Source organism: Notolabrus celidotus, chromosome 21 (assembly GCF_009762535.1).
Source record: "Notolabrus celidotus isolate fNotCel1 chromosome 21, fNotCel1.pri, whole genome shotgun sequence".
NCBI classification, from domain to species: Eukaryota; Metazoa; Chordata; class Actinopteri; order Labriformes; family Labridae; genus Notolabrus; species Notolabrus celidotus.
In genome coordinates, this window is record NC_048292.1 from 13378487 (window position 1) to 13404715 (window position 26229).

The 26229-nt window shown below is 41.3% G+C and overlaps 1 protein-coding gene across 2 annotated transcripts in view; it reads left to right on the plus strand.

The window, feature by feature from the left end:
* gnptab (N-acetylglucosamine-1-phosphate transferase subunits alpha and beta) overlaps positions 1–26229 on the plus strand; it is a 35180-nt gene that overhangs the window by 2961 nt on the left and 5990 nt on the right. The window contains exons 5-19 of one of the 2 annotated variants that reach the window (XM_034673376.1): positions 2371–2573; positions 5738–5802; positions 5977–6111; positions 17249–17410; positions 19513–19692; positions 19866–20036; positions 20131–20254; positions 20345–20560; positions 22101–23173; positions 23252–23451; positions 23547–23766; positions 23884–23997; positions 24103–24188; positions 24260–24358; positions 24456–24623. In XM_034673376.1, coding sequence (XP_034529267.1) covers positions 2371–2573; positions 5738–5802; positions 5977–6111; positions 17249–17410; positions 19513–19692; positions 19866–20036; positions 20131–20254; positions 20345–20560; positions 22101–23173; positions 23252–23451; positions 23547–23766; positions 23884–23997; positions 24103–24188; positions 24260–24358; positions 24456–24623 — 3216 coding nt within the window. Of the gene's footprint in view, positions 1–2370; positions 2574–5737; positions 5803–5976; positions 6112–17248; positions 17411–19512; positions 19693–19865; positions 20037–20130; positions 20255–20344; positions 20561–22100; positions 23452–23546; positions 23767–23883; positions 23998–24102; positions 24189–24259; positions 24359–24455; positions 24624–26229 lie in introns of both variants that reach the window. The other variant, XM_034673375.1, reaches the window with a different exon arrangement.

Below are 26229 nucleotides of genomic sequence, written 5' to 3' on the forward strand. Positions count from 1 at the left end.
ATATTAATGAAAAATCATTATGAGAGTTAACAAAATAAGAGACTTCTGTTGATTTTATTTAAGTTTACTTTAAATACAATCGAAAGCAACAAACATTGTTTGGTTTTGTCTTTGTTGCCTTTCTTTTGACATGCTGTTAGAGAGTTAATTGCTTAATTAAACATCTTAGCAGACATCTCTGGTCACACAGTCTCTCCTCCTGTCTTCTGTCTCCATTCATTAACGCTTGTACTCTTATCAAAGTAATGACATGGACACACAGTGCATCAGTGGTGGTCTCGACCGGTCTTGATATAAAATACAGGATCTGCCCCGTCCGAGACTGAGACAAGACCGAGACAAGACCAAGTAAAAATGCTTTCGATTCCGAGACGAGACAGAGACTTTATATAAGCAGTTTCGAGACCGGTCTCAAGGCCAAGACAGGTCTTGAGTACTACAACACTACTTTGCTTCAGACTGGGTGTATTGTAGAAGCATCCCATCATTCACTCAATGAAGGCAGGCTTTATTACAGGGCTGATGTATTAGAGTGTCACTGAGTGTATAAATCATTTTCCAAAAAATTTAAAATTAACAATGAAACTTCCCAAAAAACAAAGAAAACAGGAACACAGAAGTCCAATAAATCAACAACTCAGCGCCACTTTATTTGAAGATATTTCTACATACCAGTACTTGCCCAACATAACCCTTCCACAATAGGATACAATGCAACTCGATGCAATATGATGATGCAATGAGTAGGGTTGCAAAGGAGTGGAAATTTCCGGTAAATTTTGTTATAAGCAGACATCCATCCAATTAAAACTGATTTATTTGTAAGTAGTACTTTATCAAGTGTTAAATATTTTATTGAACAATCAATTCTTTCATTGAAGAACAAAAACATGAATGTTGAGTTAAATATTACTCATCCCCCCCGACCTAACCCATTCAAAATTAACAAAAATGCAATCCCAACAAAGTCCCATTCAAAATGTTAAATGCAAAAAGCCCCTCCCCCTCCAAAACAGTCCCATTCAACATGCAAATAAAAAAGCATCTTCCCTCAAGCTTTTCAAGCCTAGCCTCTGCAGTTTTACTAAACCCTTTCAAGCAATGGGCTTCTCCTGGGTCTCATCAACATCCTCCATGTCCACTTCCTCAACATACAACTCAGACTCTTCCTCTTCAGTGTCACTGTCCAGCCTGGTTGAGGATGGCTCTGCATAGATATTCAACTGTACTTGCATGAAATCTGGTTGTTTTAGTCAGGATTATGCTAAAACAGTTTTTCCCCAACTATATTTAAGTTCCCCATTAAGAGCCAACCTTTAATTTAGTAAATTCCTGGTTTATTCTCATTAATTCCCATGGAAAGTTTCCAACTTTGAAAATTCATGGAATTTTGCAACCCTAGCAATGAGATACAATACGATGTGATTTCGAAACATGAAACTGTTTCTTGGTGATTGATCTTACTTTTTTTCAAAACCCTTTGGCCCATGATGGGTATAAAAGATGGGGGGGGGGGGGGGGGGGGGGGGGGCTGTCTTGTGTTAAAGTGCTGCAAACATATAGCTGCCTCCTCAGTAGTATTAAAAATCCCATACTAATGAAACCTACCTACGTCACAAATCACCCATACTGCACTTGTTCCTCATAAAACAAAGCATGAGCTACAGAAAAAGCTACAAAGATAACTATAGTTTTCCTCAGCTGCAGCTAACGTATTGGAACTGATTTCAGATGCTTTCATCTCTCATTGCAGTCCAGCCAAGTTTACCACCACTGCAACCCACAGCACCCAAAGTTAATACATTGATAAGTCTGTCTCTGGGCGAGCACTGATAACATTGAAGAAGAGCTGTTGAATCGCATGGACGAACAGCCTCTGAGTCATATTTCCTAACCCTGTACTTTAGCTTCTGATTTGTAGGCCTGTCAGTCATCATCACTGGAGTCCACTAGCAAAGAAAGTTTCAGAGTAAATGTCCCAGGATGAGAAGAGATGGGATTTTAGGATGGAAGACGATCTAAATTTTGCAAGCTTTTGTGTAAGACTAGTGTTTCCTGTGTCTTGAAAATGTTGCTTAGAGTTTGAAAAAGTACTTTAACGAACACACCAACTCAAATGATCCTCTGTGGTGACCTCAGGGGAGTTATATCCTGCGTTAACCACCAACCCCCCCACACCCTGTTCTCTGAGTCCTCATTTCACACTCACAGAAGATCTTGGTGCATAATTTCCAAACAGGAAGCTGTTTGCTAAACGTGTGAACCTGTCTCACGTCACCTTCATGTTTAAGTATAGAAAGAGTGGTCACCTTATCGATACGATGCATCAAATCCAGTGTGTTTTTCTCTCCTCTTGTGCCTCCCTTTCAGTGTTAAACCAGAATGCCTGCTGTCTCATTGCATCATGGCACCCATGCTGGCTCTGGATCCGGCTTTGCCAGCCAATGTTACGCTCAAAGAGCTGCCGTCGCTCTCGCCCGCCTTCTCTACTGCCAAAGAGCTGCTGCTGATGAACAAGCCTTTCCAGCCGTCCACCTCCGCATCTGTGGTTGTCTTCCATTCGCAGGCTGATGGTAAAATAATTAAAACATGAGCATGAAATGAGATTAGGGGGGGATTTCTTGCAGAGAAAATGACGGAGAAATGTGTCAGAAAGGCTGTAAATGAATTATGATCATGATTTTGGTCTTCCCACGATCAGAGAAACATGATTGGCTGCGATTATTAATGTTAAAAACGCATGATGCACCCACCAAAACACCTCTGCAGGCATATTTTAAGAAACACATTACCCTTTTTTAGATTATTGTTATGTTTTCTGTTCTCTTCTCCAATCACACAGATTCACACACACACTCACCCTTCACCTCTCACACGGTGGCCTCTCCCGCCCTTCCTCTCCTCTTTTCTTTACCTATATCTGTCTTCTTGACAGAATTCATTGGCAGTAGATTTTTCAAAGCCATCCAAATAACACAATTCAAGGTTCAGTCGCAATTCCAACTTGTCAACAGGTGATCTACATGTTGACAAGGCTCATAGTTAATGACAAAGGGTTGCTCTTTATCTAAAACTGGGAGTACAGAAAGCAATTTCAGCAAAGAGAGCTGAGAATGAGAGTGTGTGTGATAGTGAAGCAGAGGGACAGAGAGAGCATGAAGAGGGAGCGTTAACAAGCGTACAACTGCATGGCTAAACAGTGAGCGTCCGTTAACGATCTGTGTCATTATTTAGTCACAAATACAAAGCTATGAGCCTAAGACCTCCTGTTTTAAAGATGAAGGTACTTTTATAAGTTATATTTTGGGGCTTGTATTCAGAGAGGATAGGACAGTGGATGGAGCAGGAAACAGAGAGACTGGGGAGTGACATGCGAAAAAAGGGGCCACAGGTTGGAATCAAACCTGGGCCACACCTGCACCCTGCACTGGTGCTATTTCAATCAATCAATCTTTATTTATATAGCACTAGATCACAACAAATGCTATCTTAAGATGCTTTGCAAACAAAGCAGGTCTAGCCCATACTCTACGTTAAATTATTAACCAAAGACCCAACATCAAGACAGGATACGATCCAGTCCCCTCTTACTGACAGGACTCAGTCTGATCTCATCTTAATCCACCATGAGCATTGCACCTCAAAGTATTTAGCAAGTTACAGCAGCTAGGACAAATTTCCTTTAAGAGGCAGAAACCTCGAGCAGAACCAGACTCGTGTTAGATAGCCATCTGCCTTGACCGAGTTGGGGTTGGAAAGAGGGATAGAGGAGAATAAGAGAGAGAGAGAGAGCGATGATAGTGATGAGACGGATAGTAGTAGTAGTAGTAGTAGCTGTTGCCGCTGGAGTCCGGCACGTCTATAGCATTGATGCCATCTTGCTATATTTGGCCACATTTTTGGGACTGGTGTGTGCAAAAAAAGCAAAGGCAGGCTTTTTGTCCCAGTGCAGCCCTGTCAGTATAAGTAAGACAGGTGATATATATGATTTTGAATAAAGGTGAAATAAAAAAGCAGCTTAAAAATGAATAAATAATCATGATTCATTATTCAGATCTCGCTATCGGTATAAAAATAATCATGATAATTTTAGCTGTAATTGTGCAGCCCTACTGAGCTTTAAAGTCACAGGATATCAATAACCGCACAAAGCACAGACTGTCACAGAAACAGAAATAATATTTACAGTGCTGAAGATGTTATTTGAAGTATGATTAATGAGTAACCAGGATGTGAGAATGTAGCAGTGTGGGGGCAGGAATTCAGCATTACCAGTAACAGCTGCTGTGGAAATGATCTGTAAAGGAAAAGTGTGAAGTGAAGTGGGAAAACAGCAAAAACATGACCCAAAGGGCTTCACAGTTTATAAAGGTGCAGGGATTAAATAATGGAAAGTAATGAAACTGTGTTAAAAAAAACTACATAAAGGATAAAATAGTGTCAAACGTATGATTGAGAATAAAAAGCCTGGGTAATAAATGACAAGAAACCTCGACTTGATCCAGGCTATAAATAGATGTCTTTGGAAATGTTGACAAAAGTGGAGTCTCTTGGGTTCTCTGGCAGACTTTTCAAGATAAAAACATACATCACCAAAAAAACTCAAGCACAGACATGGTCTTGAATCAAATAGAGGCATAGGAAAGGATGACATAAGTTAAAGTTAGCATGACAGCTAACTTGACGAAACTTAAAGCTCCTGTGAGGAGTTTTTAGCTAGTTGTGAAACCAATCGAAATTGATACTGATGCCTCTTAATGACCCACAATAACAAATAAGACCATCAGCGTTAAGATTTGCAATATTTATAGTGTAGTGTTTTTTTTTAAGTTATATTTTTGGGGCATTTTTGCCTTTGATGACAGGACAGCTGAAGAGAGACAGGAAATGTGGGGAGTAGAGAGTGGGGGAGGACATGCAGTAAATGGTCGTCAGGCCTGGAGTCGAACCGGCGACCACTGAGACGAGGACTGTAGACTCTATACGTGGGGCGCCTAGACCACTAGGCCACCAGCGCCCCTATTGTGTAGTTTTTAATGCTTGAAACTGCTGCGAAGGGGGAGCTGTCAGACTAGCCGGCTAACAGAATGCTAACAGCATCCTTTTAAAATTTCGGCTGCTGATGTTCATAATGAGTGATACATAAGAAAAGTAAGGAAGAAAGAAAGTGGGATGAGTTTTTTGCGAGAAAGTACCCTGGCAAATATATAGGACAATATTATTAAAGCTGTGAGATGTACATTTTTGCCCACAGGGGGCGCCAAAGTCAACAAACCAAATGCTCCTTACTGTAGCTTTAAGACATGAAGAAGGTAAAGAAAGGTGCCCACAGGGTTTTTAGTTGTTGACATGTGTTTGTCCAGTCAAAGCGTAGCGTCTACAGCTGTTCTGGTTTGTCTGGTTTGTCTGGTTTGAAAAGCTTACACGTCAGTAAACTCATCAATGAACTGTTTTACACACCACAAAACCCCACTCCACTGCAAACACTGAAGGAATGTACTGGTAGACAATATTCACATTAACGCTTCCCTCTGCTGGAGTAGTGCTGGCAAAAAACGTGGAATTCCCATATTAAAAGAGCTCATTCTTAAAGTAACGGTAACACAAGTCCAAGACTATAAAAACATACTCTACTTTTTAAACGTTGGTCTTGTAAGACTTCACTTTGCTGCCACTTTTTATGTGTATTGATAAATTACATCTCTTTAAATTACCTGTTGTCTACTTTTCCTTGCAGCTGATAAAGCGTATACAGATGTCTCCAGAGAAGACCAGAAGTTCTCTGCATCCAGATGTTACCTGGTGAGTTTACATTTACTGTTTACGTACCCATTATGATGGATAAAAACAAGAATAGAAATCCAATACATCCTCAACATTTCTCCTATCCTCTAAACAGTTTTTAAAAAACCTTAAAACATCATGAGGTGTGGTTGTGGATTAGTCATGTGTATATTTGAATTGTGTGTTCTGCAGACAACAGATAAAGAGGCTCCTGGTCTGATCCGGATGCAGTCTCTGGCGTATCTGAGCGGTTTCCCAGCCACCTTTAAAGAGACGGAGCAGCTGAGAGTCAAACTGCCGTCTGTAATCACAAACAAGATCAAACAGGTACAACTCCACTTTTAAAGCTTTACTCATTATCTCTGCTTACTAAATAATTGAGTTGAGTCTGATCTAATAAATATGTTGACCTCAGTATTTATTGAATCTGTATCTGGGACAGTAATGTCTGCGCTACAACCTTTTAAATGGGACACACCTCAGTTTTCACAAGCTGCTGAATCCAGCTATAATGTCAGGTTTTGTGATGTAAAAAAATTGAGACCAAGATAAATCATGTCAGAACTTTTTTCCAGAATTGTACACTTATGCAACCATATTATTATTATTTTTTATTTTTTTATTCTTCCCCCTCAAAGATTTACACATTTTTTAAAATTAAATTGTTCACGTTATAGGTCACATCGAAGGTGGAAAAAGTTCTGACATGATTTATCTGGGTCTCATTTTTTTACATCACAAAACCTGGCATTTTAACAGGGGTGTGTAGACTTTGGCTATCCACTGTTTATAATGAAATATGGAGAAACAAGGTTTCTCACCTCATATCACCTGAACAGCTTTTCAGGAAATATAAAACGTTTTTTTTTTAATAACAAAATACTGAATTAGATTTAGTGAAAGCTATATTGAATGTTTTTCATTGGTTGAAATGTTGTAATGCCCACTAACAGGCCACAAAACCCCCATTTTTAAAAACTAAATGAGTCATGAAATATGGAGATACAAGTTTTCTGCTTCAGCTGTCAGGCTGAGACCTTGTAACTGATAAACTACAGCTTTAAAGGAAATTTTAAAAACAGTGTTTTACAAATAAACACTGAATACAGTTCAGTCACAATTTTTTTTGTAATCCTTTCATTGGATGAAATGTTGTACTGCCCACTGACAGGCAATAAGGATGACCAAAAACACACATAAAAAAAAAAAAAAAAGAAATATGGAGTTACGAGGTTTTCTGCTTGACAGTTTAATTTTTTTTCTCCTCTAATTTTTCTTTTTTTTGTAGAAACTACCAGAATAGATTTAAGACATTGTGAAGCACCGACTTTCTTTAGGACAAATGTTGAATATTCAGAGGTGTCTGGTGAGGATGTTAGTTACAGTTGTTTGAACAGCAGAGGGCAGAGTTGCATAGTGAATAAACGTGAGGTGGTCACCCTTGTTTTTAATCTTATTTGATGGAGTGTAGGAAGTGTATTTTCCTCTGATTTAGAGGAATGTGAGTAATAAGTGATTTTTATAATGAGGACACTTGAATGTAGCCGACTTTGCCACAAGATGTTGCTCTCACAGCATCCAATGAAAACTCTGAGGGCTGCTTCTACATCATAATAACTACAGATATTTACTGTATATTGGTGTTTTTTTTTATACATCCTATTAGCATCACATCCAAATGTCAGCTCCTCCTTGGAGAGGAGGTTGCAGTGTCCTGCTAAATGCAGGCTTTTTCTATTTTAAACAGTTATGCTGTGATGAGGATAAAGGACCTGTGTTTAGCTTGGCGGCCGGTGGTTTGTGTATTTAATAATTTTCTCTAATCAGAACTCTGCTTGATATTTCGAGAGCGAGGAATGCCACTAATGAGCGCGGATTACTCTGAAATAATCAAAGAAAACACAACAGAGCGGAGTCACCCTGTCTCATCAGCAGACGGGCAGGACGGCCGTGAGTCAACAGATCGTCCTGTCTTCTGATAATAAACTCACATGGCTGATTAGAAGTAATGAGAGGCTGATTAGATAACATCTTTTGTAACCGCCTTTGTGTAGCAAACACAATACAGAGGTGTTATGAATCGGCTTTGATATATTATTGGACTCTACAGGGGCCAGAATAAATTGTCCTCCAGTCATGGTCCTTAAAAACCTCCCTTTACAGTTCTTTGTGGCAAAAAAATCTCAGTTTTTGAAGTGTTTTTTTTAAATAACATGCAATATAATTATGTTTTCACCTTCAGGTAAAACTAAACCAGTGTTGTAAATGTTAACTTTGGTTTTGAAAAATCAAGAATAACATTTTTTTCACAAATTTCTGACCTTTTATCGTTGGGGTCATTTTTAATTCACTTTTTAATTAACTTTTTATTTCACTTTTTAATTCACTTTTTAATTCAGGTTTAAGTCCCATCATTATCCTCCTTGAATGTTATGAATCACATAAAATTTACAGTCTCTGGGCCCCCCCGGTTGGCCTAATGTTTTAAGTGGGCCCCATATACATTCTGAAAGTACCACGAATAAATACTGAACTGGGTCGATCAGCATTCTCCATTGATGCTCCTAAATCATGGAATACCCTCCAACAGACTTTGAAGCTGAGATCCTTTCCATCTCTTGCAGAGTTCAAGACCTTGATCTCTGACCACTGTGTCTCAAACTGTATCTGTTTTAATTAATCTATTATTTTGTGTATGATTGTGTTTGTTTGTTTGTTTGTTGTTTCTAATCTAACTGTGATCTCGACGACATTGGAAATGAGGGAAACCTCAATGTCTTTTCGAGAATAAATAAAGGTTTTGAATTGAATATACAAAGGTCATAGTCCTCATCACAGAGGTCACTGATTCGACTCCCGGACAAAACCCTTTTCTGCGTGTCATCCCACTTTCGCTACTCCCTGCAGTTCCTGTTTCCTTTCAGCTGTCTTGTAGATAAAGGCAAAAACTGCCCAAAAAATAACATAAAAGAAAAAAACCCCAGACATCTTAATTCACAGTAAAGCGTAATCATTAATGTTTTTCATTGACATTCTTAAGAGATGCAGAAAATAACAGCAGCACCTGTACAAGCTCCTCTTCCCTGCATCTTTGCTTGTGTCATTTAACTCTACCAAAGCTCATCCTGTGGTTTGTGTTGAGTCTGTTTGCTTTAATTTGGTTGATGTCTATTTCACTCAGCTCCTTGTGTGTTTTAACTCCTCCTCTCATCTTCTTATCTCAGGCTGTGATTGCTCAGCAATTAACCACTCATTTTTGAGGTGTGAATCTAGCAATTCATAATCAATTAACATCGTTAGGGATTTTTTTGACACAGCCAGGGGATTTGAAGGAAAGCTGGGTGATAAATCAAATGTAATGTTATGAAAAAAGTGATTTCACTTAGTCTAATCTAACATATATAGACTGAAAAGGGTTTTCTAAAAAATATTTTAATATTTAATTCAAGAATGAATGAAAGAATGAATAAAGTCAAATCAGGAATTCTAAAAAAAAAAAAGTAGGCACCAAAACATGGCCATCCTCTGTATAATGAATCAAATACTGTCCTTATGTTAGGTAATGCTTAGGTAAAACTTTTTTATAATGTTTACGTTTATTGCAAGTGTTATTATATCAGGAAGTTTGAATTGCCTTTGAAGGACTTTACAGAGACATTGTTTAGTGAAAAAAACAACAATCATAGGAAAGAACAAGCAGCAACTTCCGGTCTAAAAATATGAGTCCAATGCGGAAGTGTTAAAACTGCAGTTCATTGAGGATCCGCTTGAGGCTGGCTCCAGAAGTACCGGAAACCACATACACACCAATTCAAAAAAGCCGATCTTTACAGCAGAAATAAACATGTTTACAGCCTGGTACAAAAGACGAGTGAAGTCTGGATAGCTCATTTCTCCATCGGCACACACTGTAGGGGGGGAATTTTTTTCCAACACGGCAATTTCGAAGATATTGAGATTACGAGTCTTCCAATGAGAGGCACAGCTGACTTGATTGACAGGCGGGAACACTGTAGCTGTTGGCTAGGAGGCTCAAAGCCCGCCTTTTTATGTCACAATCCCTCGACAGCAGCAATATGGCTGCCGCCGACCATTGGCCTCAAAACAGCGCTTCAGAAACAGATGGGTGACGTCACGGATACTACGTCCATATTTTATACAGTCTAAAAACAGCCCTCTGATGCTCATTCCTTGAGTTATAGTCAGCAAACACATGCAGTAAGCATATAATGACAGAGGGCTCAAGGGAAGATCATCACCTGGATTGTTTTTACACAATCCTCCAAACATGTTCAGTCTAGTTTTTTACTGAGACAATAAGATAACTAAAAACTCTTCAGTATTACACTTTACATAATAATGCTGTATGTAAAGCTCTGTGAGCATAATGAGGCGATGAGGTAGCTTCAGGGTAGTCAATCTCACACTAACTCTGCTTGTGATGACATGTAGGTTAACAGAGTTTAACCTACATGTCATCGTCAAACCCAGTTGTCCCATTGATCCCTGCGTCTGTCTCCAGGTCTGCGGCGGGTCATGTGATAATATCTGACGGCATTCGAGCTGTAACCTTAGCTGGCGATGCGGGGGTTAACATTAGAACAACTGTGAGGAGTGGCATGGCGCCAGCCAGCATGCTGAAAGGTCACGAGGATTTGATTGACCTTCCCTGCACTCTTGGACACGCCCATCCCCACACATGTTTGTGTGTGCTTCACTTTACCTGCTCTTTTTCACACGTGGAATAATCTGGTAAAAGAGACTTTAAAAGGAGGATGTGGTCAAAGTAGGGATGATTCTGGGACGTGTGAGTCCAGGAAAAAGAGATGGAAAGTGCGTGTTTGGATGGAGGGATTCTGGGTAGACAGGCCACAACACAATGCACAGTTTGGATTTCAAGGTGTTTCCTAGTGTTGCTAGTCCGATTCTCTGAAAGAGGGATGATGTGCATAGTGTGGAGGGAGAGGTTCAGCGGTGAGAGACGGCTGGTATTTATAGCTGGTGTTACAGCGAGCGCCATGGTGATGAAAGCTGCCCCACAACCTCGATCACCTGCCCGCGCCGTGCCCTGCCGTCAGTGTTTTGGGTACAGGCCTGCTGATGTATGCGTGTTAGCATGCATTGTTGTGTGTATGAAGATTCTGTGGTTCACCACAAGGTGTCTCATCTCCACTACGAAGCAAGATTCAAGGCTTTAGTTACTCGTACAACATGAGCTACAGAGTGCTGTTAAGGCTGGGATAAAAAGGTCACTGAGCATGTAAGGACAAGAAGAGTAATCACAGCAACAAGAATTGGAAACAGATATTAAACGTATAAAAATGTAAAGGTAGGGGAACCGTATTGAACTGTACCTTGCGCATGATGACATACACACATTGTTTAGTGTTGGTAGCATTCTGGTTTCCATGTGTAGTCTCAGTATTATCCTCTACTGTTTCAGGAGGTATTTGTTAAACACAAGTACAGCCAAAAATCTGATTACACTCAGACGACATCTCTCCACTAGGGATGAGTCCATTTAGCACACTAAATGATCTAATGTCGTCACCCCGCCAGTCAGCACCAGAATAATTAGTGGGTCTAATGAGTTGTTGAGACTTTTATTATTATAGATCTGAAGTGCTGGTTATATGTTCTGCCTAAACTGTAGTGTAGCCAACCACCACTAGCTGGGGCTGTATCTCCAGTTAATGGGTACTGTCATGATGCTATAATGCTCTACTACCCAGATGTAAACAAGCACAGATGAAAGATGGCATCTCGTAATGGGGCTTCGTTTGGCACGATTTCTATCGAGTAACTGGAGGTAAAGTTGTTTGTAGGCCAGGTCTATTCAATTAAATATTTGGTTGGGCCAGATTTTCAGACTAAGGACATGAGCTGGACATTTTTAGCAGACAGTGAGCAAAGATAACCATTTAAAAGAAAACAAATAGATAAGATAACAAACACACTGGATGTTTATTAACGTATTGCCACATCCAAAAGGGCATCAACACAATAAAAGAGCAGTACTTAAACTAAACCCCTGCTCAAATACTGCTTCTTTAAATTTTACATTGCAAACACATAACCTCAACACATTTTGACAGGTAAATACAAGCACATGTTAAGGTGCAGATGAACAAAAAAAACAAAGTGCAGATTAGGAACACCATCTTTTGTTTTGGTCACATCTGAAAGTGCATAAATTAATTTTTGCAAGAACTTGTCAGTGTTAGTAAAAGATGTTTTTCTTGCCTGGACCCATCACAATCACTCGGAAGTTACTTCCAGTGTCCCCTTTTTTTGTAGGCTGCATAAACATTACACAGAAGTGACAGCGTGGACAAAGGAGACACCAGACAGAGTGATGAAGCAGCAGAGGAACTTATAGCAAGTTGAAAATGTGTGAATATGTTTGTACCATTACCCTGTAATACATGCAATGAAGGTATCTAGACCGGTTACCTGTTTACTGACATACACTGGACAGAAAGAAGAGTATATGAAAGGTATGATTACTGTGGAGCTGTGTGAGGAGGTTACACTACCGTAGTCTAAAACTGCAGCTAATCACACTTACGCTGATAGCCAGGTTGTGAAACTCTGGCGCCAATATGTGGAACGAGATACTGACCACTCAAGGGTTGTTTTCGGGACGCATGTGGCCCGCGGGCCGCTAATTGAATATGGCTGCTACCTAAAGCTCCTATAAGGGTTTTTTAGCTGCTTATGAAACACTGTAATATATAATGATGCCTTTTAATAACCTTTAAGAGCAAAAGAGACCATCAGCAGAAAGGTTGATTACTTCTATGCAGTTATTTTTAATATATAAAACCACAGGTGAGTGTAGGTACTATTGTTGCTAAAATAACCTGTTTATTAAAAATGTCCTCTGAAATCCCCTGCCATTCTCAATGAGTGACATTTCACTGAAAGAAAGAAAACAGGCTGAGATTTTAAAAAAAAAACCACCACTCACATGAACAGGACTTAACAGCACCTTGACCAAAGGGGGGGGTACCAAAATCCACACTAAATAAAAATTCCTTACTGGAGCTTTCAAGGTAAAAATGTATATTAATTGATTAAATAGATGAACTCTTATTCAGGTAGCTGGGAGCAGGCTTATTTGAAAACATTTTCAGCTACATTAATGAAGAAAGGACTCTAAATTGTGCATTTCCTGGTTGTCAGACTTTAAAAAAAACAGATCTTAATGGTTTGTTTGAAGACCTGCCTTTTGACACAAATAGATCTTCTTAAACCAGGATCATAGTCATTTATGTTCACTTCAGGTTAATGTTGTTCATCATAATAGTTCCTCATTGTCACACTGAACTCTTGACTTTCCACCACTACAACATCTCCACCCATCTGCTGAGAAACGTCACTCACCACAGAATTAATTGGTTTACCCAGAGTATCAGCTGAATTATTTCTACCCTGATTACACTTTCTGTTGTCTCTGCAGTCTCAAACAAGCCACAGTGATCACAGATTATAATGTAACCACAGTAAAACTCACACGGGACATGTTAATGTGCTGAGGAATAACTTCAGCTGCTGCCCGTGGTCTTTCTCCTCTCGTGCCCTCATGCCTCGCATACTGCTTCGTGTTTTTACTGCTGCTTGTAGTCATAATAAACTAAAACAGACAGAAGTGCACTGTTCTTCAAACTCTCTGTTCATTCAACATTGCTTAGAGCATAATGCACGGATTGAGCGTTGATGTTAACGGGGAGAAAAGGGGGTAATCTATGTATTAGAGCGAGATCATTTTAAATTTGCTGAGCAGAAAGAATGTCAAATCATTATGTGTCTGGCAAATAGTCATTAAGTAATTAAAATAATGCAGTTACGTTTGTTTTAGAGATATGCTTCCCTTGCCACCATGATAGACCTGCAAAGGTTGAAGCAACACAATAAGGAAGCCCCAAAGTACTGGGTTGAACAACATCATTGGCCAATATTTGCCCTTGATATTGGCCCATCGGCAAAAAATGAGCCATGCACTGATGTCAGAAGAGGACGTTTTTCCATATCTTTGTTACATAAATGTAATGCTGGCTAGCTAGTACATCTAACTTGTGAGTCTGAGACGGTTTTTATTGGACAGAAGGAGCCACATGTTGTACAAGCTCTGATTTGTTGTCACAGTAGAAATGTGAAAGAAAATATCGGACTCTTTTCAAAGACAATCCTCCAAGCAGTGGCTTTTCAGGGGGACATTATCTACCCCAGAATTAAATTTAAACCTTGGTTCCTGCTGTTGAATTGTGCATAAGGCTTTTTTGGACCGCAGGAACTTTACCCCGGAAATAGGGACTTTACCCCTGAACTACGTGCATTTCATCCAGAGGAACCAGGGTCTAAATTTAGTTCAGGGGTAGATAATCTCCCCCTTAAAAGCCCCTGCTTGGGGGGTAGTACTTTTCAAAGGTCCTGAGACTTCTGGTTGAACATAACGGTGTTTGTGGAGTTTACACAGTTGTTGAAAAACAGAGGGAGTTCCTGGGAATGCATACTAGTATAAGTTTTATTAATATTTCAAAAAATTATTTAATATACATTTGTTTCTCCATACGTCACTGGCCTGATTTGCACAATCTACCCGGGACTTCAGCCCACGGTTGATACACAGACAACAATGGGGGCACAGGAACCTTTTTTATTTTATTTATTTTATTTAACCTTTATTTAACCAGGTGAGTTAATTGAGAACCAATTCTCATTTGCAATAACGACCTGGGCGACCTTTTAGTTCAGGGGAAAGTGGTTCTGGGGGCTAAAAGACCCCAGAACTCTTGGTCGAAATGCACCTATAGTTCCTCAAAAAGACCCTAGTTCCTGTAGTTGAAAAGCACCTTATGGATTTTGGAAGTGATTTTGAGTCAATGCGGCGACTTCCACTACAGAGCTGTCTGTTTGTTTTTTTTCAAGTTATATTTTTGGGCTTTTTTCGCCTTTTTATTGATAGGAACAGGAAATGTGGGGAGTAGAGAGTGGGGGAAGACATGCAGTGGATGGTCGACCGGCTGGGAGTCGAGCCGGCGACCTCTGCGCCGAGGACTATAGCCTCTATACATAGGGCGCTTAGACCGCTAGGCCACCAGAGCCCCAGAGCTATGTCTTTTTTTTAATGCAGTGCTGCCCGAGAGATTGAAAATCATGGCTATCAAGTATCAGTTATCAGTCTTGTTCAATTTGTACAGAGATCTCTCCAGATACTCTGAATCTTTTAATTATTTTACTAATTGTAGATGATGAAATCCCCAAATCGATCTCTTGAATGCTCTTTTTATACCAAGTCATGCTACTTACATGCTGCAAATTAACCTTGTTAATTGGGGGATGATCCTCTAGGGTTTCTTTTAGTATTACACAACTTTTCTAGGTTGTATAAATAGTATTTATGTCCGTCTGGTGCAATAAATGTGAGTTTACAGCTGTTTACTCCTCTCAGCAGTCAGGCACGTGCCTGTATGAGGCCACCGCACACCTCTGCTTTATGTGCATGTGTTCGAGCATTATCAGGACTATAAAGAGAGCTATAACAAAGATGAGAAATGTGATCCCTGGCTTGCCATCTCCTGGCTGCTCCCCGCCGGGCTCATAAGACACAGCTAATCCTCCTCACCTAAAAACAGGAGCAGAGAAAAATGAATGAGTCGGGGCACAGCATGAGTTCATGCGAGATGTTTGGGTTCGTTTTTTGTACGAGGGAGGGCAAGAGAGGGTGAGTCTTTTCCTGGCAAGCTTACAGCTGAAAAAGATGAGAGAGGCAGGGGCAGATGGTTTTAAGATGGGCAAGGCCAGGGGATTCTCTCTCACATGCATCACACACACACACTCACATACACACACAGTCCACCAATGCTTCACATAGCTGTCCTAAGTTCAGATGGGGAGCAATGTTCAAGTGACCTCCAAGGAGAAAATGACATCACCGAAGTTTCCAAACTCTGACTTCTTCTCACACAAACACATGCACTCCTGTGCCTCGAATATCTCCACAGAAGTTCAGAGCTGCTTTGGTTTGATCGCATTAGCTGTAGGGCTGTCAAAATTGCTCCAAAATGACATTCGAATATTCACTCTAAAAAAAACCCAGAGGTTCGAACCATTCGAATATCTATATTTGCGCATTATGTCAATAACAGGTGGACAAACTGATACAAGGAGACATAACTACTTGTATATGTGTTTTTATTTAAGATATAACAAGCCTTAAACATACCTACACATTACAAAACAAGTAAATGACCTAATGGTCTATACCGTAACACTTTTAAGACCGGAGACCTCTCGCTTGCTCGCCCCCCCTCCCCTCTCTGTGCGCAATGCGCTGAGTGAGTGCTGAACAAGACTTGTGAGAGCAATTAAAGGTCCTGACTCTTGTCCCTAATATAGGCAGGCTTCATTCAGTGATTGAAGCAAATATTATTAACATTAATTGAAGTTAAAGTTAAAAACGAAAATGTAGTCCACTTACATTCTTGGCGCTTGTATAAAAAAAGAGAGGAAAAACTGCATTTTATCCCAGTGTCACTGATTGTCGGGCTCTTTTAGTCCACTGTCAATGTAGGGTCTTAGGCCTGACAGGTTATTTGCCAAAAACACAAGACAGTCCACATGTGAAGAGGCCCGATCTCTTTTTATTCACTGTATTCCCAACGGAGGAAAAGACGCGTTCAGAGCGCACTGAGGATCCGGGGATGGAAGGATTTCTCTCTGCCGTCTGCTTCACGCTGTTCATGTGTGACTCCTGTGACCTGTCCCTGACCTGTCATGCAGTGCGCCCACTCGCAAAGCAGCCGCCGATGTGTTTTTTTCCACAGTCGAATATTCATTTTCACAATCGAATCTCCGTTTTTTTTCAATATTCGAATATATATTTGAATTTAGAATATTCGTTGACAGCCCTAATTAGCTGCAGGTTCAAAGGCCTTTATGATTTCCTCATGTCCCAATGATGGACTGAAGGTCTCTGTCCCAGGCTTGGCACTGAGGATAAACCAAGTCACTAAAAGCATGTGACTCCAACTCTGAGAAGTTTCTGTTTAAGGAGTTCCAACAGTACATGAGGTGATTTTTGTCTTTATTTACTTAAAAGGGAGCTTCGCTGATTTTGCAATAGACAGTGAGGTAACTATGTATAGAGGAGACTTTTTTAACTTTGTTTTTGGCTTGGAAATAATGTCAAACCAGAGGCAATGTGGTTCACACTTAGGGATACCAAAGGTCTTTGTTTTAAATCTGTGGCAAGACTAAGAATCTGCAGCTTCATTAACAATATATCAGCTGAGCGGTGCTTGATGTCAAAAGTCACTGGCACTGTCACTGAGCTATTTAAATGTTTCATAAACTGTATATTTAACTCAAAATCAAATGTGATGTATGGTTTTTGAGAAATAACTGTATTATCTATCAAACAATGAATATTTTTCTGTTTCTGTATTTATTCTCCCTTCAGTTCGAGCTGTACTCTGAAGCCAGCATCGCCCTGCTCCACCTAAAAACCCCACAGGACTTCACAGATCTGACCCAGCAGGCCAAAAAGAACCTGACCCTGGATGGAAAAGAGTTAACCATCAGCCCTGCCTACTTGTTTTGGGACCTCACTGCCATCTCACAGGTATGACTGGCTGTCCTTATCTCTTCTTACCCCTGTTGCAATTATCTTGGATTTTTTTTTTAACAACCAAAATAGGACAACTGGTGGAGTGTGTAAATTATGGGGACAATTACTTGTTTGGTTGTGGAGCATTTTGATCACACACACTTTGTGGTTTGCCTATCAGTGTGGGGACTTACACTTCAAAAGGGCTTAACTTTTAATGTCCTCTCAGTGACAAGTAAACTAGGAAGAGTGTGTTGTGTTTTTAGCTTGATATGAAGATAGGTAAACATGAAAGTGTGTGATCAAAAGACACCACAATGAAAGGTAAACCAGAAAGTGTGTGTTGCTTAAGTATTATTTATAATAGGTAAAAATGAAAGTATGTGACAATCATAGACTGTATAAAATATGGACGTAGTATCCGTGACGTCACCCACCCTGAAGCTACCTCATCGCCTCATTATGCTCAAAGAGCTTTACATACAGCATTATTATGTAAAGTGTAATACTGAAGAGTTTTTAGTTATCTTATTGTCTCAGTAAAAAACTAGACTGAACATGTTTGGAGGATTGTGTAAAAACAATCCAGGGTTTCACTGATGATGATCTTGCTTTGAGCCCTCTGTCATTATATGCTTACTGCATGTGTTTGCTGACTATAACTCAAGGAATGAGCATCAGAGAGCTGTATTATTCCAAAGACTGTGTAAAATATGGACAAAGGATCCGTGACGTCACCCATCTGTTTCTGAAGCGCTGCTTTGAGGCCATATTGCTGCTGTCAAGCGATTGTGACGTAAAGAAGCGGGCTTTGTGCCTCCTAGCAAACAGCTACAGTGTTCCCGCCTGTCAATCAAGTCAGCTGTGCCTCTCATTGGAAGACTTGTAATCTCAATATCTTCAAAATTGCCGTGTTAGAAAAAAATTCACCCCCCAATACAGTGTGTGCCGATCGAGAAATTAGCTATCCAGACTACAATTGTCTTTTGTCCCAGACTGTAAACATGTTTATTTCTGCTGTAAAGATCGGCTTTTTCCCATTCATGTGTATGTGGTTTCTGGTACTTACGGAGCCAGCCTCAAGCGGATCCTCAATGAACTGCAGTTTTTAGCACTTCCACATTGGAGTCATATTTTTAGACCGGAGGTTGCTGCTTGCTTGAGACCCATCAAAAATAAATAAATATGAAAGTGTGCATTAGTTTATGTCCCCACAATGATATATGAACAAGACGCTTTGTGAGTAAAAGTCAAACGGCAACCTCCGGTCTCAAACTATGAAGCCCATGCTGAAGTGTTATAAACTGCAATTCATCGAGAATCCGCTTGAGGCTGGTTGCAGAAACACCGGAAACCACATAGACACCAATTCAAAAAAGACAATCTTTGCAGCATTAATAAACATGTTTACAGCCTGGTTCAAAAAACGGCTTGGCTCTACAAAGCTTATTTCTCTATCGGCACACACTGTATGGGGGGTGAATCTTTTTCTAACGCAACGGTTCAGAAGATATTAAGATTATGAGTTTTTTGCACAAATAAGGACATGACTGACTTGACTCCCGGACGGGAACACATAGCTGTTGACTGGGAGGCTCAAACTCCGCCCCTTTATGTCTCACTCTGCCTGATTGAGTTCCGCACTTCCAATATGGCTGCCGTTGTCGATTGGCTTCAAAACAGCGTTCAGCTACAGATGGGTGACGTCACGGATACTACGTCCATATTTTATACAGTCTATGGTAAAAGTCCCCACAATGATAGGTAAACAAGAACGTGTGTGAGTTGAAGTCCCCACAATTATGTGAACAAGCAGTTGTGTGCGTAAAAGTCCCCACAATGATAGTTAATCAAGAAAGTGTGTATTGCTTGAGACCTCTCAAAAACCAAAAGATATGAAAGTGTGCATTAGTTTATGTCCCCACAATGATAGTTGATGATACGCCATGATAGGTAAACTGTGTGTTTGTCGAGTCCCTACAACAATCAACAAACCAGAAAGTGTGTGTGATCAAAACAAGACAACCCAGAGATATTATTTCAGTAAATGTCCCCGCAGTGACCTCTAAACTAATCTGTGTTTGTTATTTCATTTTTGTCTTCTGTTCTGTCTTTAGTCTAAACAGGATGAAGATGTGTCTGCCAGCCGATTTGAGGATAACGAGGAGCTTCGCTATTCGCTGCGGTCTGTGGAGAAACACGCCCCATGGGTGCGACACATCTTCATTGTCACCAACGGGCAGATTCCCTCATGGCTAAACTTGGATAACCCCAGAGTGACAGTCATCACACACCTGGTAATACACAGGCTTCAATATCCAAATCAAACAACTACAGCACCCCTTTTTGTTCTGAGAGTTTTAATTCAGCTCTTAAAATTGGACATATATTCTGGTATTATACAATTAATTCACCAACCTTTTTTTATGCCATTCGTATGTCAGTAAATATGTTTTTCTTTGACTTCTAGGATATCTTCCAGAACCACAGCCACCTTCCCACTTTCAGCTCCCCTGCCATAGAGACCCACATCCACCGCATCCCAGGACTCTCCCAAAAGTTCATTTACCTCAATGATGATGTCATGTTTGGGAAAGAAGTCTGGCCAGACGACTTCTACAGCCACTCGAAAGGACAGAAGGTGTGAATGAAACGTTCAAAGTTTTTTTTTAAAAGTGTTTCAAATTTGTAATCCAAACTGGCCTTCAACTTTTACTTTCCTTGTATTCTTGCAGGTGTATCTCACCTGGCCTGTCCCCAACTGTGCCGAGGGCTGCCCGGGATCCTGGATCAAAGATGGGTACTGCGACAAAGCCTGCAACAACTCTGCTTGTGACTGGGACGGAGGAGACTGCCTTGGTAAATAAAGAGATCAACATCATCCCTTGTCTTGTACAAACAAGCTAAACTCCTTCATTCAACGTCTGTGTTATTTCTTTCCTCCGACAGGCACGGCAGGGAACAGTCGATTCGCTGCTGGGGTCGGCGGAGGCGGGCCTGGTGGAGCTGGCGGACAGGTGTGGCAGTTTGCCGGCGGTCTGGGAGGTCTTGGGGGAACGTCGTACTGCAATCAAGGCTGCGCCAACTCCTGGCTGGCAGACAAGTTTTGTGACCAGGCCTGCAATGTTCTCACCTGTGGTTTTGATGTGGGAGACTGTGGCACAGGTGAGTTAAACAAACACACAGTCATGACCCAGCTCACAAGACATGAAAAAAATAAGGGGCAAAAGGAAAACAAAACAGCATAATGCACATTTTCTTGCTAGTTCAGGGCTCCAGAGTGCAAACACATATTTTAAGAGTGCGACTAAAATTTTTCTAGGTCGCACTGGTGCACCTGACGCTGCCCGAGTGGAAACATAGATTTCTTTCGCAAGCCATCATCTCTCTGCTCTCCTGTGACCGAGTTCACATTCATGGTAGGATCATTTGGTGGTCTAAACCAATAAGAGACAGAGTTCGGGCGGGTCTTTGCCTCTGATTGGCTGTGGTCCAGTTCACTGCTCCAAGTTGTGTGTGTTTTAAAATTGTGAGAGACCTGAGCGCCAAACTGAAATGGAAGAAGAACGCAGCGAAACTAGGGAAAATGAAGTCGAAATATTGAAAGTTCTTTCATTAAGATAATAGACCCTACTGTTACAACCAGCCCTGCTCCTGCCATTCTATCCATCCCCACTCCTGAGATTCCATCCAGCCAAGACACGGAGCCCTCGGTCCCTGGTAAAATGCCAAGCCCCGGTCCTTTGGCGATAACATCAGACTTGGAACCAGACGAGACAACCGAGTCTGAGCTAGAGCCTGGCCCCGAGACTCAAATTAAAAATCCCAAATTGTATTCTTTCAGACAGGACTGGTTGAAAGAATTTCCCTGGCTGAGGTACGACAAAGGATGGAATGCAATGCACTGTGTTTACTGTCAGGAGTGCAGTCAGAATATGGAAGGTAATAGTGCATTCGTAAGCGGGTCAACAATGTTTCGTATTCGAAACTTAAAAAAAAAACACAACATGTCTAAAAACCTACTCTATGCCGTGACAAGTGCGTACAGAAAGTGGCCCTTCTCCCAGCTGCATTTCAGCGGCAGGCAGTAATGCTCAGATCCTCTGAGGAATCAGAAATGATAATCATTTTAATGTTGCATAAAACTTTTTCTTTTTATACATAATTGTGCATCAAATAAAGAGCATTTCTCGACACCTTATTTTTGTTTAAACATCATTCTCATTATATGAAAGTTATGGAGAGTGATGAAAAGGTGACTTTATGGTGTTAAAGGCGACGCAATAAAAAATTTGGGTGCACCTAAATTTTGTGCGTGTGCACCTAAACAGAAAAGTTAGGCGCACCAGTGCAACCAATGCAAACAGTTAGTCTGGAGCCCTGTAGTTGTGTCATAACAATCAGTTAATGTAACATTTATAGATATCGATAAAATGACAGATCTGCTGGTGATCAATATTTTTCTGAAGATAATCAAGTAGAAGAATTATAAAGCCCATATCTGTACCATAGGGTTCCTTACTGTACAAAAAGGTTGTGATAAAGAATCAGCATGAGGTAAATCAAGTGATAGGCCCCCAATTACATTAAACCAGTATGTGTGTGTGTTGAAGTCCCCACTTTGCTATTAAAATAAGAAACAGTGTGTGAAAGTATTATTATGTGAATTTTGTCTATAAACAGAAGTTTGTTATTTTGTTTGTAGAGCACTTCGGAGACCTGCACCGTGTGACCCTGCTGAGGAATCAGACCCTGTACACCCTCCCTCTCGGTGAAACCCGTCCGTATTTCAACTTCGACAGACTCGCTCGCAGAGTCTCCGAGGCCCACGTCAGCGAGAACAGTGTACTTCGCCACACCTCCGTCGCCAATAAGTGGAAGACCATCCACCTGCTGCTCCACTCGGGCCACAACGCCACCCAGCTCCAGTACAACCTCACCCTCCAGAGAGAAGACAACACAGAGTTCACCATGAGCTTCAACGTCGCTGCCGACACCCGTGTAGTACCGCAGGCTAACGTTTCTCAAGCGTCCAGCAAAGACGCAGGCAACGAGGTGACGCCGACCCCAACTCCAGAGCCAGTGTTCCCGTTCTCGGATATCCCCGAGATCAAACGGGGTCCGAAGGTCCAGAAGAGACAGCCTGGTGACCCAGAGTTTGTCATAGAAGCTCCCGCCCTGAATGTGTCACTTCTTCCTGCTGCTGTGCGCAATGAGCTGCAGAAGCTGGAGGAGAAGCTCCTGATCGGAGACATCACTATGAAGGGTTACAACCTCACAAGGGCGGAAATTCTAAAACCCTTCGACTCACAGCAGCAAGTCAGTGAGTCGCATCCGGATAATGAAGGTGCTGGCAAAGTCAAGGGGAAGCCCTATAAAGACTTAGAGGGAGATCAGTTCGAAGGGAGAAAACCTGTCGGGGATGAAACCGGAAATGTCAATCAAAAAAGTCAGATATTAAAAGAAGAAATAATCAGGAAGGATGCTTCAGTGCAGAAAAAAACAACAACTCCTCTCATCCCGGTCCTTGTTGACGACGATCAACAGATGAAAGACCTTGAAACACCCAAACGTTATAATCTGAATGCAGCAATCGAGAAGCCGAGTATTTCCAAACTCCTCAGCAGCATTTCAAAAACAAAGAGTGCAGAGAATCAGGCAGAACCAGCCGATGCTGCCGACAGAGCTACGATCGGCAGGAAACTCCAACACTTCACCTCCGCAGACCGGGGCTTCCTTCCATGGGAGAGGAGGAAATACTTCCAGGAACTGCTCGAGGTAAGAGTTGCTACAACTTCTTCTTTCCTTTTTGTGTTTTGGTTATTTTCATTTGATTTCTTTGTGATAACTTCACAGGAGGAGGAGCGTCTGCAGAAAGAGCTGTCGTACAAGACTGATGACAGCGCAACAGGTAGAAAGCTGCAGGACACTTTTGCTGACTCGCTGCGCTACGTCAACAAGCTGCTCAACGGCCAGTTTGGATTCACTTCCAGGAAAGTCCCGGCGCACATGCCACACATGATCGACAGGCTCATCATGCAGGAGCTGCAAGACACGTGAGCATGTTACAGATTCTCTGTCACAGTTTTGAGCTTTAATAAAAGATGCATGAAGTTAAACTGCTCCACTCTTTTTTTTTTTTTTTTTTTAGATTCCCTGAGGGGTTTGACAAAACATCAGGCCACCGTGTTCGCCACTCAGAGGACATGCAGTTCGCCTTTTCATACTTCTACTTCCTGATGAGCGCTCAGCAGCAGCTCAATGTGTCTGAAGTGTTCGATGAGATTGATACAGATCACTCGGGTGTCCTGTCCGACCGGGAGATAAGAACTCTCGCCACAAGGATCCACGAGCTGCCTCTCAGCCTCCAGGTGGGTCCTGGCTTCAATAAATCTCCTCCCCTTAACTTTGAGACCAGGTCTTTTCTGGGATTGTTGCAGGTTTTGAAGAATCAGTGCAATATGTCTTCTTTTTATTACAATTCATAGGATCTGACGGGCCTTGAGCAGATGTTGATAAACTGCTCCAAGTCTCTACCGACTAACCTGACCCAGCTCCACCTGGTGAACCCAACACAGGAGGCTTACTATGACCCCAGCATGGTGAGCTACAAAATATAAAACCCCAAGCTGATGTTTGTGGCATGTTTCCTCTTGAATCTATCATGTATTATAAGCTTTGTAAGTCATTAAAATTTGAATCCACAGCCTCCTGTCACCAAAGGCCTCATCCTGCACTGCAAGCCCATCACAGAACGTATCCACAAAGCCTTCAAAGACCAGAACAAGTACAAGTAAGATACCTGCATGCATTTTGTAAATCCATCCTTCTAAGTTCCTGCTGCTAACATATCCTCTGATGCAGGTTTGAGATCATGGGGGAGGAGGAAATAGCTTTCAAGATGGTGCGCACAAATGTGTCTCACGTGGTCGGCCAATTGGATGACATCAGGAAGAATCCAAGGTAAGAACGACTCTGCCATGAACACCTCTCCCAGAGATTTCCTTTCTCTTATGTGGTGGAACCAAAGTTGATGTTGTCGTCTGTGTTTTCCGATCAGGAAGTTCATCTGTCTGAATGATAACATCGACCACAGCCATAAGGACGCAGCCACAGTGAAGGCCGTGCTGAGAGACTTTTATGAGTCCATGTTCCCGCTGCCGTCCCAGTTTGAACTGCCCAGAGAATATCGCAACAGGTTCCTGCACATGGAGGAACTCCAGGAATGGTAGGATGAATGTATCCATTTAAAACACATTGATCTGTTTTATACATGGGTAACTGAACTAGATTTAGCTTTGGCTTCTATGATAAGCCGTGCTAGAAGTATAGCGATGCTATGGTCCACTTCTTCAAAAACATGTTCAAATGACCTGAATTAAAGAATTTTAAAGTTATTTTTTTGGGCACCCTTTGTTAGAAAGGACAGCTGAAGAGAGACAGGAAATATAGGGAGTAAAGAGAGGGGGGAGACATGCTATGACCATGCAATGTCCATGACTGGGATTGGAAACCAGTTACCGCTTTGATAAGGACTATAGCCTCTGCATATGGGGTGGGGGGGACACTTCTGGTGTTACAGCTGTCATTTTCCCTGCTCTGTTGGTCCCCTCCCCTCATCTGTTACCCAGGTGCAACCACTAATTGGCAATTAAGAATACCTGGTCCTGGGTGTTTAAATACCCAGTGCTACTCATAGAAGAATGAGACATTTGGACCAGGGACTTCTGCCTCGCAGCCTCTCAGTTGAGGATTATGTGTTATTAGTGTCGGCCTAAGTTGATATTTGTTTAGTTATTTGTCTGCAAATTGATAAGAAATCTCATGGCTGAGTGTTTTTGGGTGTTTTCCCGTGTGTCATGTTGTGGATTGTTGCTAGCCCCATAGTGCAACCTTAAAGCAGGGTGTAAAAGTTGTTCCTGGAAAATGACATTCACACCAGCTAAGTCTGTGCTTTGTTTTAGCGCTAGTTAGCATATCCTAGCATGCTTACATTTCAAACTAAGATTGTGAGCAAGCTAAACATCAATATTTTGCTATTGTCATTTGGCACTTGTCATACTGATGTCAGAATTTAGTTAAGAATACATATCGTCATTGTCGGGCAGAAACCTTGTATCTCAAAACCCACTACTTTCCAGGAAGTCATAGGAAAACCTTTGTTTTTCAGATAACCAAACACTGCATGCGATTCAACTACAAGCTTTTTAAAATTAATTTCATCATTTTTATTTTAGAAAGCCTATTGACACAAATAAGATTAAATCCATAGCATAGGTTAATGCAAAAAAAAAAATCAGGGTCTAGCTGAAGGACTACACAGCATGTAAACAACCAATATTCTGGCTTAACGAGGACCAACTCTACCACTGACCAACAATCACTCTACAAAAAAACTTCAGTTCCTACGGTGTCCACTTGGGGCTGGCTCCAAACGCCATTGAATCCCCACTAGAGCCCATTTTTACAGCAGAATTACATGTGTTGTCACCCTGGTACAAAAAAACATTCCTGTCTTTCTTCCTTATTTCTAACTACCTCATCTGTTTGGATTTCATAAGCTAACAGTTATGCAAAATGAGGCATTAAAAGGGGTGTGGCTGATTTGATTGACAGCAGGACTGTGGCCTCATCTCCTCCTCAACTTGTTTCTAAAGTAGCTCAGAGTAAGTTGGAGACTCAGTATTTCCAATAAGGCACGACCATATTTGGGCATCATTGCACCTCTCAGGAGATCAGTGGATGACATCTCAGAGGCTACGTCCATGTTTTTTTTAAAGTGTATTGTCAGAGTTTCTTGCATGGTAAACTCATAGTCCGACTGTTTTATTATT